The 13,319-nt window shown below is 40.1% G+C and overlaps 1 protein-coding gene across 1 annotated transcript; it reads left to right on the forward strand.

Annotated features, from left to right (window-relative positions):
• Positions 1–419: 419 nt before the first annotated feature.
• Positions 420–10,261, forward strand: LOC124252747 (monocarboxylate transporter 9-like). Its single transcript, XM_046686398.1, has 6 exons — positions 420–506; positions 4,700–5,021; positions 6,976–7,119; positions 7,888–8,886; positions 9,351–9,401; positions 10,179–10,261. Exons 2-6 carry the CDS (start codon positions 4,823–4,825, stop codon positions 10,241–10,243), a joined length of 1,458 nt encoding a protein of 485 aa, XP_046542354.1. The 5' UTR covers positions 420–506; positions 4,700–4,822; the 3' UTR covers positions 10,244–10,261.
• Positions 10,262–13,319: the final 3,058 nt, after the last annotated feature.

Consider the following 13,319-nt stretch of genomic DNA (forward strand, 5'->3'; position numbering starts at 1 on the left):
AAGCCTATCACTGCTGCTCCCCTAAAACAACATACTCCGTAGCTATTATTGCCTGTAAGCATTAAGAAACCTAACCCCTGAGACCGCCTGGCAGTTGACAGGTGTTTGTTTACACACCAACGGTGCTATGTCCTTACAACTGCCTTTGTGTTGTTTGGTGAAAAAAAATATTTGGTCACCTTTTTGGACACCGTCAAAAACGTATTTCCCCATTCTCGATTTTCTTGGGTTTTGTGCACATGATAAATAGACACATGTGAACACTTTTCTGCAATAACTGGCTTCTTACCACAACTGTCTAGGTTATTTCCTTTTTACGTCGATTTCTTCTGGTCTAGTGCGTACTGAGTCCACCAAGTGCATGTTTCAAAAGGCTTGATTTGCATGACTACCTACGTCTTTAACTGCAGCTGTTACTGCGCATTTGCAGTGACCAAGTAGCCTTGAATTACAAGCGCAGTCTGGGCACGGGAGTACACTGCACCGACACTGATAACATTCAGCCTGTGAGTATTACCGTCATGACCATGCGGTGTTTCTTTGTTATCGATAATATCGAATAGATTCGTTGAATGTGTGTATTTTCGTTTATAGCATAGCCTTAGTATATTCATCTTTAAGTCTTCAAGGTTTTCTCGATGTATGCATAGTGTGTGCGTGTGTGTGTGTGTGACCTCGTATGACTGTACATGTATTTGACGTACATGTAATCACGAGACAAGATTTATGTGTGACAGGTCAACCTGCCCTCTGGGGCGGTGTACGGCAAATAAGGTATTATGTCACAGCTCGTACCTGCTGTCTGGTATGGGGTAAGGGAACTGAGGTATGTATGTGTTAATTCGTAGTTGTTGTCTGGTATGGGGTGAGGGAACTGAGGTATGTATGTGTTAGGGCGGTGGGGTAGCCTAGTGGTTAAAGCGTTGGCTCGTCACGCCGAAGACCCGGGTTCGAATCCCCACATGGGTACAATGTGTGAAGCCCATTTCTGGTGTCCTCCGCCGCGATGTTGCTGGAATATTGCTAAAAGGGGCGTAAAACCAAACTCAGTCAGTTAATTCGTAGTTGTTGTCTGGTATGAGGTTGGGGAAACTGAGGTATGTATGTGTTAATTCGTAGTTGTTGTCTGGTATGGGGTAAGGGAACTGAGGTATGTATGTGTTAATTCGTAGTTGTTGTCTGGTATGGGGTAAGGGAACTGAAGTATGTATGTGTTAATTCGTAGTTGTTGTCTGGTATGAGGTTGGGGAAACTGAGGTATGTATGTGCTAATCCGTAACTGTTGTCTGGTATGAGGAAAGGGAACTGAGGTATGTATGTGCTAATTCGTAGTTGTTGTCTGGTATGAGGTTGGGGAAACTGATGTATGTATGTGCTAATTCGTAACTGTTGTCTGGTATGGGGTAAGGGAACTGAGGTATGTATGTGTTAATTCGTAGTTATTGTCTCGTATGAGGATGGGGAAACTGAGGTACGTATGTGTTAATTCGTAGTTGTTGTCTGGTATGGGGTAAGGGAACCAAGGTATGTATGTGTTAATTCGTAGTTGTTGTGTGGTATGGGTTCGGGACCGAGGTATGTATGTGAAATATTAAAACTGCTGTCTGGAATGGGGTTTGTGAACTGAGGTATGAGGAAAGGATAAACTTGATGAAATTAATACATCTGCATATATGTAATTTGATGAGTTGGGAAGGTATAATATAAAAGCATAGTTTGTATAGGTACTTGTCTATTGTAAATAACCCTGAAATAAGGCTTGGACTGTAATGTATCAGCACGGCTAGGGTACTTACACATTCCCAAACACCACAAATGTGAATTAAGCTCGGCATTTGTCTTCATGGAAAGTGGGTGAGTGTGGTTTTATGCCGCTTTTAGCAATATTCCAGCAATAGCACAGCTTGGACACCAGAAATGGGCATCATTCATTGCACCCGTGTGGGGAATAGAACCTGGACCTTCGGCGTGATGAGCGAACGCTTTAACCACTAGGCTACCCCACCACCCTATTTGTGGAAAGGAGTATCCCAGTGATAAAGTGTTATCGCATTCAAGTACCCAGATGGGATGCAATGTCGGTAGCACATGTCAGATGTTGTCCGTTCTTCTGGAATATTGTCATAAACAGTGAAATTATATTCACACAACACCGTTTTGCCAAAATCGAAATAGCATCAGGAAATTCAAACCTACATATAAATGCTAGAAACAAACCCTTTTCAATATTCATGAGAAATTTCTGCTCCTCTAAAAGCATGAAGAACAGATGGAAGGAATAGGTCAACATGGTAGATTATATCGCAAACAAAAGAAACCCTTCATCCTGGATACCGGACATTAAAATATGTGAGGCAATTGTCACATTAGAGAAAATTAACACCACTTCCTTCTGTTACAGAAACATGACTGCAGTGTATAAAAATGAAATCACTTTGAAAAAAAAGTTAGGTACCTAAAGTTTGAAACTCGATTGGACAGTGGTTCATATTGACAGACGTGTCTGTGTAGTGTTGTTTTGATGTCATTAAGGACAAATACGTCACACCGACGTCCGTAGTTCGATTCCCAATATGGGTACTATATGTGAAGATTATTTGCGTTATAACCCGCTGTGACATAGCCTTACTGTTGATAAATACAGCTTAAAAGGATGTTTGTTAATTCAATGAAGTTTATTGGTATAAATGTAGCATCGTACACTGGATTGTTAGTGGCTGTATCCTCAAAGGGCTTAAAATATCTTAAAATTAGTGTCCTCCTGAGAGGGTACGTAAGTCCCAACACTTTCAAAGTATATTTAAACTTACCAGATCTTTAAACGTAGTATTTTTGTGATTTAAATTATGGGTTAACTTTCCTACAATTGCCAGCGGCTGAAGGTACGGTGTAAATCCAGCTAGGGTCCATGCAGGTAGCAAAGACACTGTAAGTCCCCATGGTCCCTAGTATGGTGATCTACCCTCAGTTGCCCTCTATAGCCTTTTTATATTGTATTGTCTTTTAGATTTTCATGCTAGTTTTATAATTATATCTGTCATATTCTAGTTATTTTTACTGTCCTTCGCCGACAGGTTTTTATAATTTGCCATGATTTATTATGCAGTTATATCTTGTCTTTAGTCACGATATGGCTGAAATATTGCCGATGTGACTTAAAATCTTAACTTACTCAATCACTCACTCATACACTGGACATTATAAGTTGTATTCTTCTCTCGAGAGTAATACGGTCTGATGTACGCCTGTTTCTAGCAGTGTCACCCGAGCCGGTAGGCGAGGGATGACACTGCCACGGAAAGACGTACATCATACCGTATTACCCGAGGGAGAAGCATACCATGTATTTATCATACCACCATGTTAAATGTACAAAACATCCTTTTATTTTATTTTGAAGATCGTTACCGACTGTTGAGTTGAGTGTGCAAAGGATTCAATGTATAACATAGTTTAAATAAGCTGTGAAAGTCAGTAAGATAAATCTGTACATAGTGAACTCAAAAACAGCTAATCGAAAAGTTCTCGAACTCCGGTCACTGCATGCGTCATATTATGACGTCGTACGATTGTTAGCGATACAGCTTCTCGGCGGATAGTTTAGCAGTTACCGTGGCAGCTGGTAATGTTTTTTCCAGTCGTCACCTTCCTGGGAGGGGTGATGCGGAAACTTGTTGAAGCGTCATTGACTGCACAAATTTGAATGTGAAACTGTCCTTATGTGCTAATCGCTTTAACTGTATGTTCATGAAACGAAATATTTATATTCTTTCGTAATGGTGCTTAAATTGTAGTGAATGAATGTATTTTGTATGATCAAATTTAGGGCTTGAAAGTGATTATTTATACATGGTAAAATGGTAATGGAAACATGTGTCAGTGATACAACATATCTCCAGACCTTTGGACTATGCATAGTAAACATTATAAACAAACTTGGTGTTGTAAGCGTTTATGAATATTGTAAACTGATATCAAAACCCAATGCCCAGTTCCATACACAAGTGATTCGCTATGACATGGAGAAGGCTTGGTAGTGGGGTTTGTTTTTTTGTTTTCTTCTTTTTTTTTGGTGGTGGGGGTTGGGGGCGGAACTGAGGCTTAATGAGCATAGCCTGCATAGTCTTCACTTCGACGTTTACTGTCTTATTCTCTAAATTGTTTTGATCCCATTCTAGTTTTCATTAACTACGAGGCTCCGTGTCTCTCTGGCGTCATGCAAAACGTACAACTACCGACATTGAAGTCCGACAATAGCTACCATACAGTGATGTCAGTTGTACCTTATAAAGTACCGTACACAACATTCCATTAATGTCGTGAGAAGACCTTTAGTTAAGCGGTATTGTTTACTTATCCGAGTTTAGTTAACCGGACTCTAATAGTGATAATTAATGAAGAAATTTGAAAGGACTAAAGAATAGTGTTTACTTATCCGGTCTGTTTAGTTAAGCGGTCTTTACTTAGGCGGTTTCCAGTGTACTTTAAATAAGTATGATTTATAAGGCAGCTTCCAAGGTAATGGAAGCGCATGGCTATTTATGTATGAAGATGTGACCATTTTCAAACGTTCCGCAACGAGGCCTACATGCAAATATCACCAAATTAATGTTGAAAATGTACACAAAAATCAACACTATTCTAAACGTCGTGTCGTATCCCTATATTATTTGTGGAATACATACTGCTTTGTTTGCAGGAACCGCTTTGACACGGCAGAAATACTATACAAAGTAGATGCAAACCGTACTCACGTTTTGAGGAAGAAGACACATTCAAGAATAAAGGACAAAACACTGGATGTCTGTTGGAAAACAAAACCATGAAGCACCAACGAAAGGACATTGATCGCGGATATGCATGGGTGGTTTGTGTTGCTTGCTTTGCTCTTGAGGTGCTCTGTGGTGCTCTAAACTCTTCACCTGGGGTCATTACACCGGCCATTCTGGAAGAGGTTGATGGCGATTTGGTCAAAGTATCGTGGGTAGGGTCAACATTACTTGGAACGTTCTCAATGTGCGGTAAGTGTGCTTGCTTCAGGGCTACAACCATACGTTTTAGCTGTCAGTTAGGCAGAGCAGAGGTTCAGGTCGAATGTTAAACTACGTGTGTGGCAAACTCGTTTGAGAAGGCAATTCATATCATTACGGTTTATTCTGTTGTTCGCGCCTGATTCACCACGGAGAGCAAATGTGCATTTCTCCATTACATTATTGTTCAATGTACCTCTTAATTCTTTGTTATATAATGATATATATATAGGTTATATCCCAAAACTTCCACATCCCAATACCAGCACACATTGTTAAGACAACAACTCCACATCACCCCTTTGTAGGTAATAGGATAGCCCAGGAAGTGCACTGAACTGAAACAACAGATAATTATACATCACCTGACTTAGCAGAGTACAGATTTTAGTAGAGAAGAGAGCAGTTAGTTAATAAATCTGAAATATATATATAATATAAATTTGTGTATATTTCATGTAGGCATCAATTGTAAATTTTGTATTGTTATTTTACCTTGAACTGTTGTTGATTACTTTCATAGTATTCTGAATATACAAAACATGAATTATGCAACCTTAACGTACATTTAATGTACATGTATGTCAAAATATGTAGTTTTACAATACAACATGGCTAATGGTTTCTTGAAAGTTTATATTTATTTCTTAAAAGGGGCCAACAAGCCAAACTATTCCTTTCAATTCTTATTTGCAAATATAAAATAATGTGTAGCAAAAAATTCAAAATGAGAATATGATTTGTATTATGCTTACGTGAAGCTCTACTACCAAACATACTTGCACTACAAATTTTAGACATAAACACATAAATCAATTTTAATTAAATAAGGAAATCGATAAATGTTGTGGTATGGATATTGGCATTAATTGTTATGGTAGTGACACAATAACGATAGTGGCATTTTAAATAATAGCCATTTTATATGTTACTTTTAAAGATAATTTAATGAAAATTGTCAGTCAGATGTTTCAGGATGTTTAAAGAATATGTAATAGGCAACAGATTTACTTTTGGATGTCCCTGTCATGTAAAAAACTGCGTGTTACGGCAGTGACACTGTGACGGTATATAATGTCACTACAGTAACAACATTATCACAGTCGTGTTCTTCTACGTCAGACTCTTCAGGCGCATCAGAGACAGAACCGTCCACTTGCTCCAACAAGAGTACAGGGTGAGAGTACAGACTGTCAAATGTGCGGGTGAAATCTTAGACACTATAGGACATAAGTTCGATACAAATGTTCTACATAGACTGTTATATCAAACCAGAAAAGATATGTGTTTTTGTTAATCTATTACTAAGTGATTGTTTGTGTTCACTAATGATTAATGGGTTAAACCATTACAGACTGAGGTAATCTGTATGCTAAAGTGTGCGCAGTCAACCAGAAATTTTGTTGTTATAAGCTGTGGAAGTTTTGGGATGTGGAAGTTTTGGGAGGATACCACATAGGAACTATGTATTGTACATTTAGATGTACTTTATTGACAGGTTGATTGATTGGGCAATTAGGTGATACCTATTGACATTGATTTGAGCAGGCATACGTATCTGTGCGGTTCCTAAAGAACCGACAGTCTGTAAGACTCGGAAGACTTTGTTGTTACGTCAGTCTTTGCCACACACAACTCAGGGTCATTGTGTACACATTAGGGGCGCACGTTCAGTATCTCACGTAATACATAAGTGACTGTTCGTCCGTATTTTGAAACATTTGTCTCCAATGTTTGATGTTTAACCACGAAAAAATGTTGAAGTTTCCATGTTGAAGTTCATTACAGGAAGAAAAAAACACTAAATATTGAGCATATTTACTAAAGTTTGTTGTGGAAACAGTATGATGAAAGAAATACATGGTTCATTCAAAGAACAAAATGTTTCAAATGAAATTCGGACACACAGCTACAAACATACCAAACTAATGACGGACCTTTTCAGGACCATTGGCAGGAATTATTCAAGATAGAATTGGAAACCGATGGACATGTGTTCTGGGTGGCATATTGATGTTTGTAGGACTGACAGCTGCATCCTTTTGTAGGACTGTCACTGGTTTGATCCTTACGTTTGGAGTCATAGCAGGTAAGATTCAACATGGTTGGTGCGTATACTTGACTCGTACAGTATGGCCAATGTGGCACTTTGATTCATGGTTTTAAAACAAACTGAATAATGAAAGAAATTTATCTTATAACAATAATCTTCAAATGTGCATGGTAGATTCTGACAACATTATTGAGTTGGGATATTTGAAACTCAGTAGTGGGAGGCCACCACATTTCCGAGGTGCCGCATTAACCTAATGCTAAATGTTTTGTTATTACCTACATGGGTTAAAATAAATGGAAACTGGTATCCTTTTGATATTTACACAGTGTGCAGTTAGTGAATGATCCTCGAAGCAGACAGTTAAACAAAGATGTATTTCCATTGGACGACAGAACTATTTCTCTCTCACTGACTTCATTCACAAATCCAGGGCATTCTTTTCCATATATTGTACGTGCTGCAGTCTCACTATTACGATATTTACAAGACCGGAACATAGTTTCTGATCAACAACATTTCACATTATGGTCAACCAAACATTCAGTTCCCATGAGTTTCAGTTTACAATCAAAGTAATTACAAAAAGTTACAGCTAAATTCGCGTTTGTAAACATGGCTGACCATTTGTCACATTGAAAGTTTATGACCTCTGAAAGTGGATGGAGATCTGACAGGAACTTTTTAAAGTGACACATTTTCCGTAATTACTCGTACCTCGTTGGTTATTCTGTAAATTTTACACGTAATAACTCATTGATGTATGCATCCACAACCTGCGAACGTGAGTATCTATATCCACAGGTTTAGGTTGTGGTCTGGCTGCTAACGTGAGTGGCGTGGCCCCCAGCAACTACTTCAATAAGAGACTCCCAGTAGCATACGGTATCTGCATGTCTGGAGGTGCCTTAGGACTGCTGGTAATCGGACCATTAGCAGTTCAGCTGTTAGAGATGTACAGATTATCAGGCACGTTGCTTATTTTGGGTGCCATTGCATTCAATGTGTGCTTAGCTGGAGCTCTAATTCGACCATCGTCTACACTGATGCAAGAGGAGTCAATGTCAATAGATCTTGCCAGCCAAGAAGACACAGGGGAGATTTGTGATGCACAAGGAGACCCTACAATGACGATGCAATCACAATTTAATGTTGTTACTGTAGAAAATACGATCGCCAAATTTGAACAGCGTGAAGAAGACCATTGTTCTCCAGCTCATTTGGCTTGGATTGTGAAAGAAAACAGTCCTGGGAAAAGTAATGAAACGGCAGAATCTCTGCTTGAGCACAGCTCGCATGTAACAACTGAAAACTCAAGGAGTAGGATAATACCTCAATGTCTAGCCTTGTTCTGCACAAATGGATTTTTCTTGTATCTGCTCAGTATCCTTTTCTGGTCTCTTGGGGATGCAGCCTGCATGGTTCATTTACCAAATTTTGCTGAAGTGAAAGGCAGTACACCTGCACAGTCTGCCAGTTTGTTCACTGTCATGGGTGTGCCTGCGCTTTGTTCCGGACTGCTGGCTGGATTTGCCTCTTCTGATCCAGCTATTGGGAACATTATCCTTCACGTTGGACTACAAGGAATGACAGGAGTATCCCTTCTGTTACTCCCCGTGCTGTCACATACATACAGTCTCCAAATGATGTTCAGTGCCCTGTATGGTACATACAGTCAGGGACCTTTTACATTGGTTAGTCCTATATGCATTGAGCTGATAGGCCGATCCAAATTGGCCATTGGCTATGGTATATGTTCCTTTTCCTTTGGACTCGGAAACATGGTTGGACCACCCATTGCAAGTAGGTTAAACTTGAACGTATATTTTGCCGGTGAATGTTTGAGTGGTTGATGCGATAATGCGTTATTTAATGTGTTAATAGACGACTCGTATCCCACTACCTGAGTGAGTGAATGAGTTTAGTTTTACGCCGCACTCCACAATATTCCAGCTATATGGCGGCGGTCTGTAAATAATCGGGTCTGGACCAGGCAATCCAGTGATCAACAGCATGAGCATCGATCTGCGCAATTGGGAACCGATGACATGTGTCAACCAAGCCAGCGAGCCTGACCATCCGATCCCGCTAGTCGTCTCTTACGACAAGCATGGGTTACTGAAGGTACATTGTAACCCGGACCTTCACAGGTCCCACTACCAGACTGGTGCGTGGAGGTATGAACCAATTATGAAACATGCATAGTCATAGATACTAAAATATGTATTTTGGTATATACTACTACACTTTTAGTTTTTGTGTTTCAGGCCTTATCTATGAAAGTACTGGAGAGTATGACTTCACGTTTCTTTTCTCAGGTAGGTAATTGTGATCACCATTATTGAAAAATCGCCATATTGTAAAGAAACAAGTAAAATGAGTGTTATGCACTCCGCCAGATGCAAATATGTCGAAAGAGAAAAGTCCACTAAATGATCAGAGAGTAAGTGTGCACTTTGTATTTTGTTCAGATATAAACATTCGCGTCCCATTTGTTGGACTAATCAGTATGACAAACCAATAATGAAGCATGCAACTTTATGGATGAGAACTCCTTGTTTACTGTAAAGAGCGTCGTTTCGATGTAGATTTCTACACCGTTATCGCGTTTAACTTCATAACAGTGTAAAATCTACATCAAGTGTTCGCTCTGTGCAATAAACAAGATGTCATCCATAAAGTTGTATACTTTATTGTTTACTCCCCATGTTCAAGAATGCTTAACCTGCAGGAAAACAGTTTCAAACAATTGACAAACCATTGATTGTGAGGCGGTAACCTTTAATTTCTGATAGAGACAAACAATTAATTTATGAGGAAAACCACAATCGTACATTTTTTAGAAACAACACGGTTTCTTTGTAAACATCGGATACTATTTCTGTAAATATTCATTGAATGTGCTTGCTGTCTAGTTGTTTCAGTACAAAATGTCTCCCAACATCAGTGCTTCATTGTTGTCTGCATATTTCATAGTAAGGGAGTATAGTTTTACGCCGTTTTAGCAATATATCAGCAATATCACGGCGGAGGACACCGGACATGGGTACATATCTTTTTAACTCTGTGTATATTTGGTCATTGTTTCGTTGTAGGTGCCTGCTTCATCATTAGTGCATTCCTCGCCTTGTGTATTCCATTGGCCAAGAAGACAACATAAATGGACATTTAAATCTTATCTTTGCCTGAGTAGATATAGTAGTTTTTATCCCCCACAAAGAAGTGTGTGTTGGGGTGGGGTGGGGTGGGGGGTGGTACCACATCGTAACTTACTAAGTATATTGCAATGAGATTTAGGCAGGATATCAGTAACATATGGCTCAGCTGTTAATAATTTCTTAAATTCTCTATAAGTACGGAGTTTATTCCGTTAGGTGTGCCACTGTCGTTCCAAAGTTCTTTATTCGAATTCTAACTATCTGAAGATCGTATCCACTGTGAAACGTAATGCAATTCCAATTTAGACATATTATACAGGTCAACCACGCGGAGATCTAAATTGTTAAGAATATTATCTACAAGCCTTATTTTGTACAGAAGTTATACAGTTGAATTGGTTTAATTAGGCTGGACAAGGTTATTGTGTAAAGTAATAAAGACGTTATAAGCCAAACCACCACAAGATCTGAATTTACACATGATCACACCAGGTGCTCGCCTAGCAGATTTAGCAATTTCTTTAGCTGTAAAGTGCCTATCGATATTTCCCTGCAACCAAACGCCCAGATGTTATAGTCGATATCGGCATCGCCAGTTTTGAATACAACTTGGGATCTATTGAAACAACAGAGTTGGTATTGATCGACATTAGGTTTCTTCTTGTTGATTAAGCGCCAGTGTTTACACCAATTATCATCCGCTGTCGGGACAACTCGTGTCCTACTATCATAGCAATATCATCAACGTACAGTAGTGTACTCAACATAACCCCATCAATGTTAACACCACACTTGAGATTGTCGATTTCTTCAGGCAGGTCATTATTGATAATAATAATAATAATAATAATAATAATTGAATAGTTTATTACTGTGTCATGTTGTTTCAAAATATGTACAATGGTAAAATATATGTATGTAACAACCGGGCCTCCTAAGACACAACAAAATATTTCTATACATAGGAGAAAAAAAAATAATAATAATCAAACACCCCAGCTCTCTCGGATAAGCATACAGGCACACCACTTCACTGAGTCAGACACACTGATTCATTCTAGGAGACATAACATCTCAGTCGGTCAGACGCTCAAACTCATTCGAACAGACACATCAACTCCCTCGGACAAACACACAGACTCATTCAGACAGACACACAGACTCCTTTGGACAGGCGCACCAACTCCCTCGGTCAGGCACTGGTTCACTCGAACAGACGCAGGGTCTCACTTGAACAGACTCACTCGGATAGACACCCCAACGTACTCGGACAAACATACAGACTCAATCAGACAGACACACAGACACTTTTGGACAGGCGCACCAACTCCCTCGGTCAGGCACTAGTTTACTCGAACAGACGCAGGGACTCACTTGAACAGACTCACTCGGACAGACACACTCACCTACTCGAACAGACACACTAACACACTCGAATAGACATACCTACTCACTCGGACAGAAACACCAACTCACTCGAACAGACACACCAAATCACTCGAACAGACACCCCGACTCACTCAGACAGACACAACAACTCACTCAGACAGACACACCAAATCACTCGAACAGACACACGGACTCACTCGGACAGACACACCAACTCACTCGAACAGACACACCCACTCACTAGAACAGACACACCGACTCACTAGAACAGACACAACAACTCACTCGGACAAACACATCCACTCACTCGAACAGACACACCAACTCACTAGAACAGAGACACCAACTCACTCAGACAGACACAACAACTCAGTCGGTCAGACACACCGACTCACTCGCACTGACTCACTCGAACAGACACACCAACTCACTCGAACAGACACACCAAATCACTCGAACAGACACCCCGACTCACTCAGACAGACACAACAACTCACTCAGACAGACACACCAAATCACTCGAACAGACATACCCACTCACTCGGACAGACACACCCACTCACTCGAACAGACACACCCACTCACTAGAACAGACACACCGACTCACTAGAACAGACACAACAACTCACTCGGACAGACACACCCACTCACTCGAACAGACACACCCACTCACTAGAACAGACACACCGACTCACTAGAACAGACACAACAACTCACTCGGACAGACACATCCACTCACTCGAACAGACACACCAACTCACTAGAACAGAGACACCAACTCACTCAGACAGACACAACAACTCAGTCGGTCAGACACACCGACTCACTCGCACTGACTCACTCGAACAGACACACCAACTCACTCGAACAAACACACCGACTCACTTGAACAGACACACTGACTCACTGGGACAGACCCACCAACTCATTCGGTCACACACGCCAACTCACTCGAACAGACAGACCGACTCACTCGGACAGACACACACAGACTCTCTCGGACAGACACACCGACTCACTCGAACAGACATACCAACTCACTCGGACGGACTCACCCGAACAGACACACTGACTCACTCGAAGATAAACACCAACTCACTCGGACGGACTCACTAACTCACCTTTTGCCGGACGCTTTTGTTCGGAATCTGTTTCGATCCAACAAACGGTCTAACACACTATACTTCATCTCGATTTTTCGTTTTCAGCAATTCAATTTGGTATATTTCTCTTCTACACATTAGGTACATTTTCAGAAAATGGTTACATGAAGACATAAATAAATATATTTGTTTTCATAAATATACAGAAATATACAAATATACACATATACTGACTGACTGACTACCAACAATAAAATATTTAACTATTTACAAATCAGTCAACAAATCTATTTTTTTTAAAAATGCAAAAACTAAATGAGAACTGACATTATTAAAAAGATCATTCAGAGTTTTGGATTTGAAATAGATATCCCTTGTGATGGAATATTCAATGCAGTCAAGCAAGACATGCTTGACTGTGATCCTTTCATCACAAGGGATACAAAACGGAGGATCTTCGCCTTTTAATAAATATTCATGAGTATATCTGGTATGGCCAATGCGACATCGTCCCATAATGACCTCCTCAAATCTGGACTGACATCCCAAGTAGGTGCAACCAATGTAGGGTTTTATTGCATGTAAT

The sequence above is a fragment of the Haliotis rubra genome, unplaced genomic scaffold (genome assembly GCF_003918875.1).
Source record: "Haliotis rubra isolate DU_JTF1 unplaced genomic scaffold, ASM391887v1 Scf522, whole genome shotgun sequence".
NCBI lineage: Eukaryota > Metazoa > Mollusca > Gastropoda > Lepetellida > Haliotidae > Haliotis > Haliotis rubra.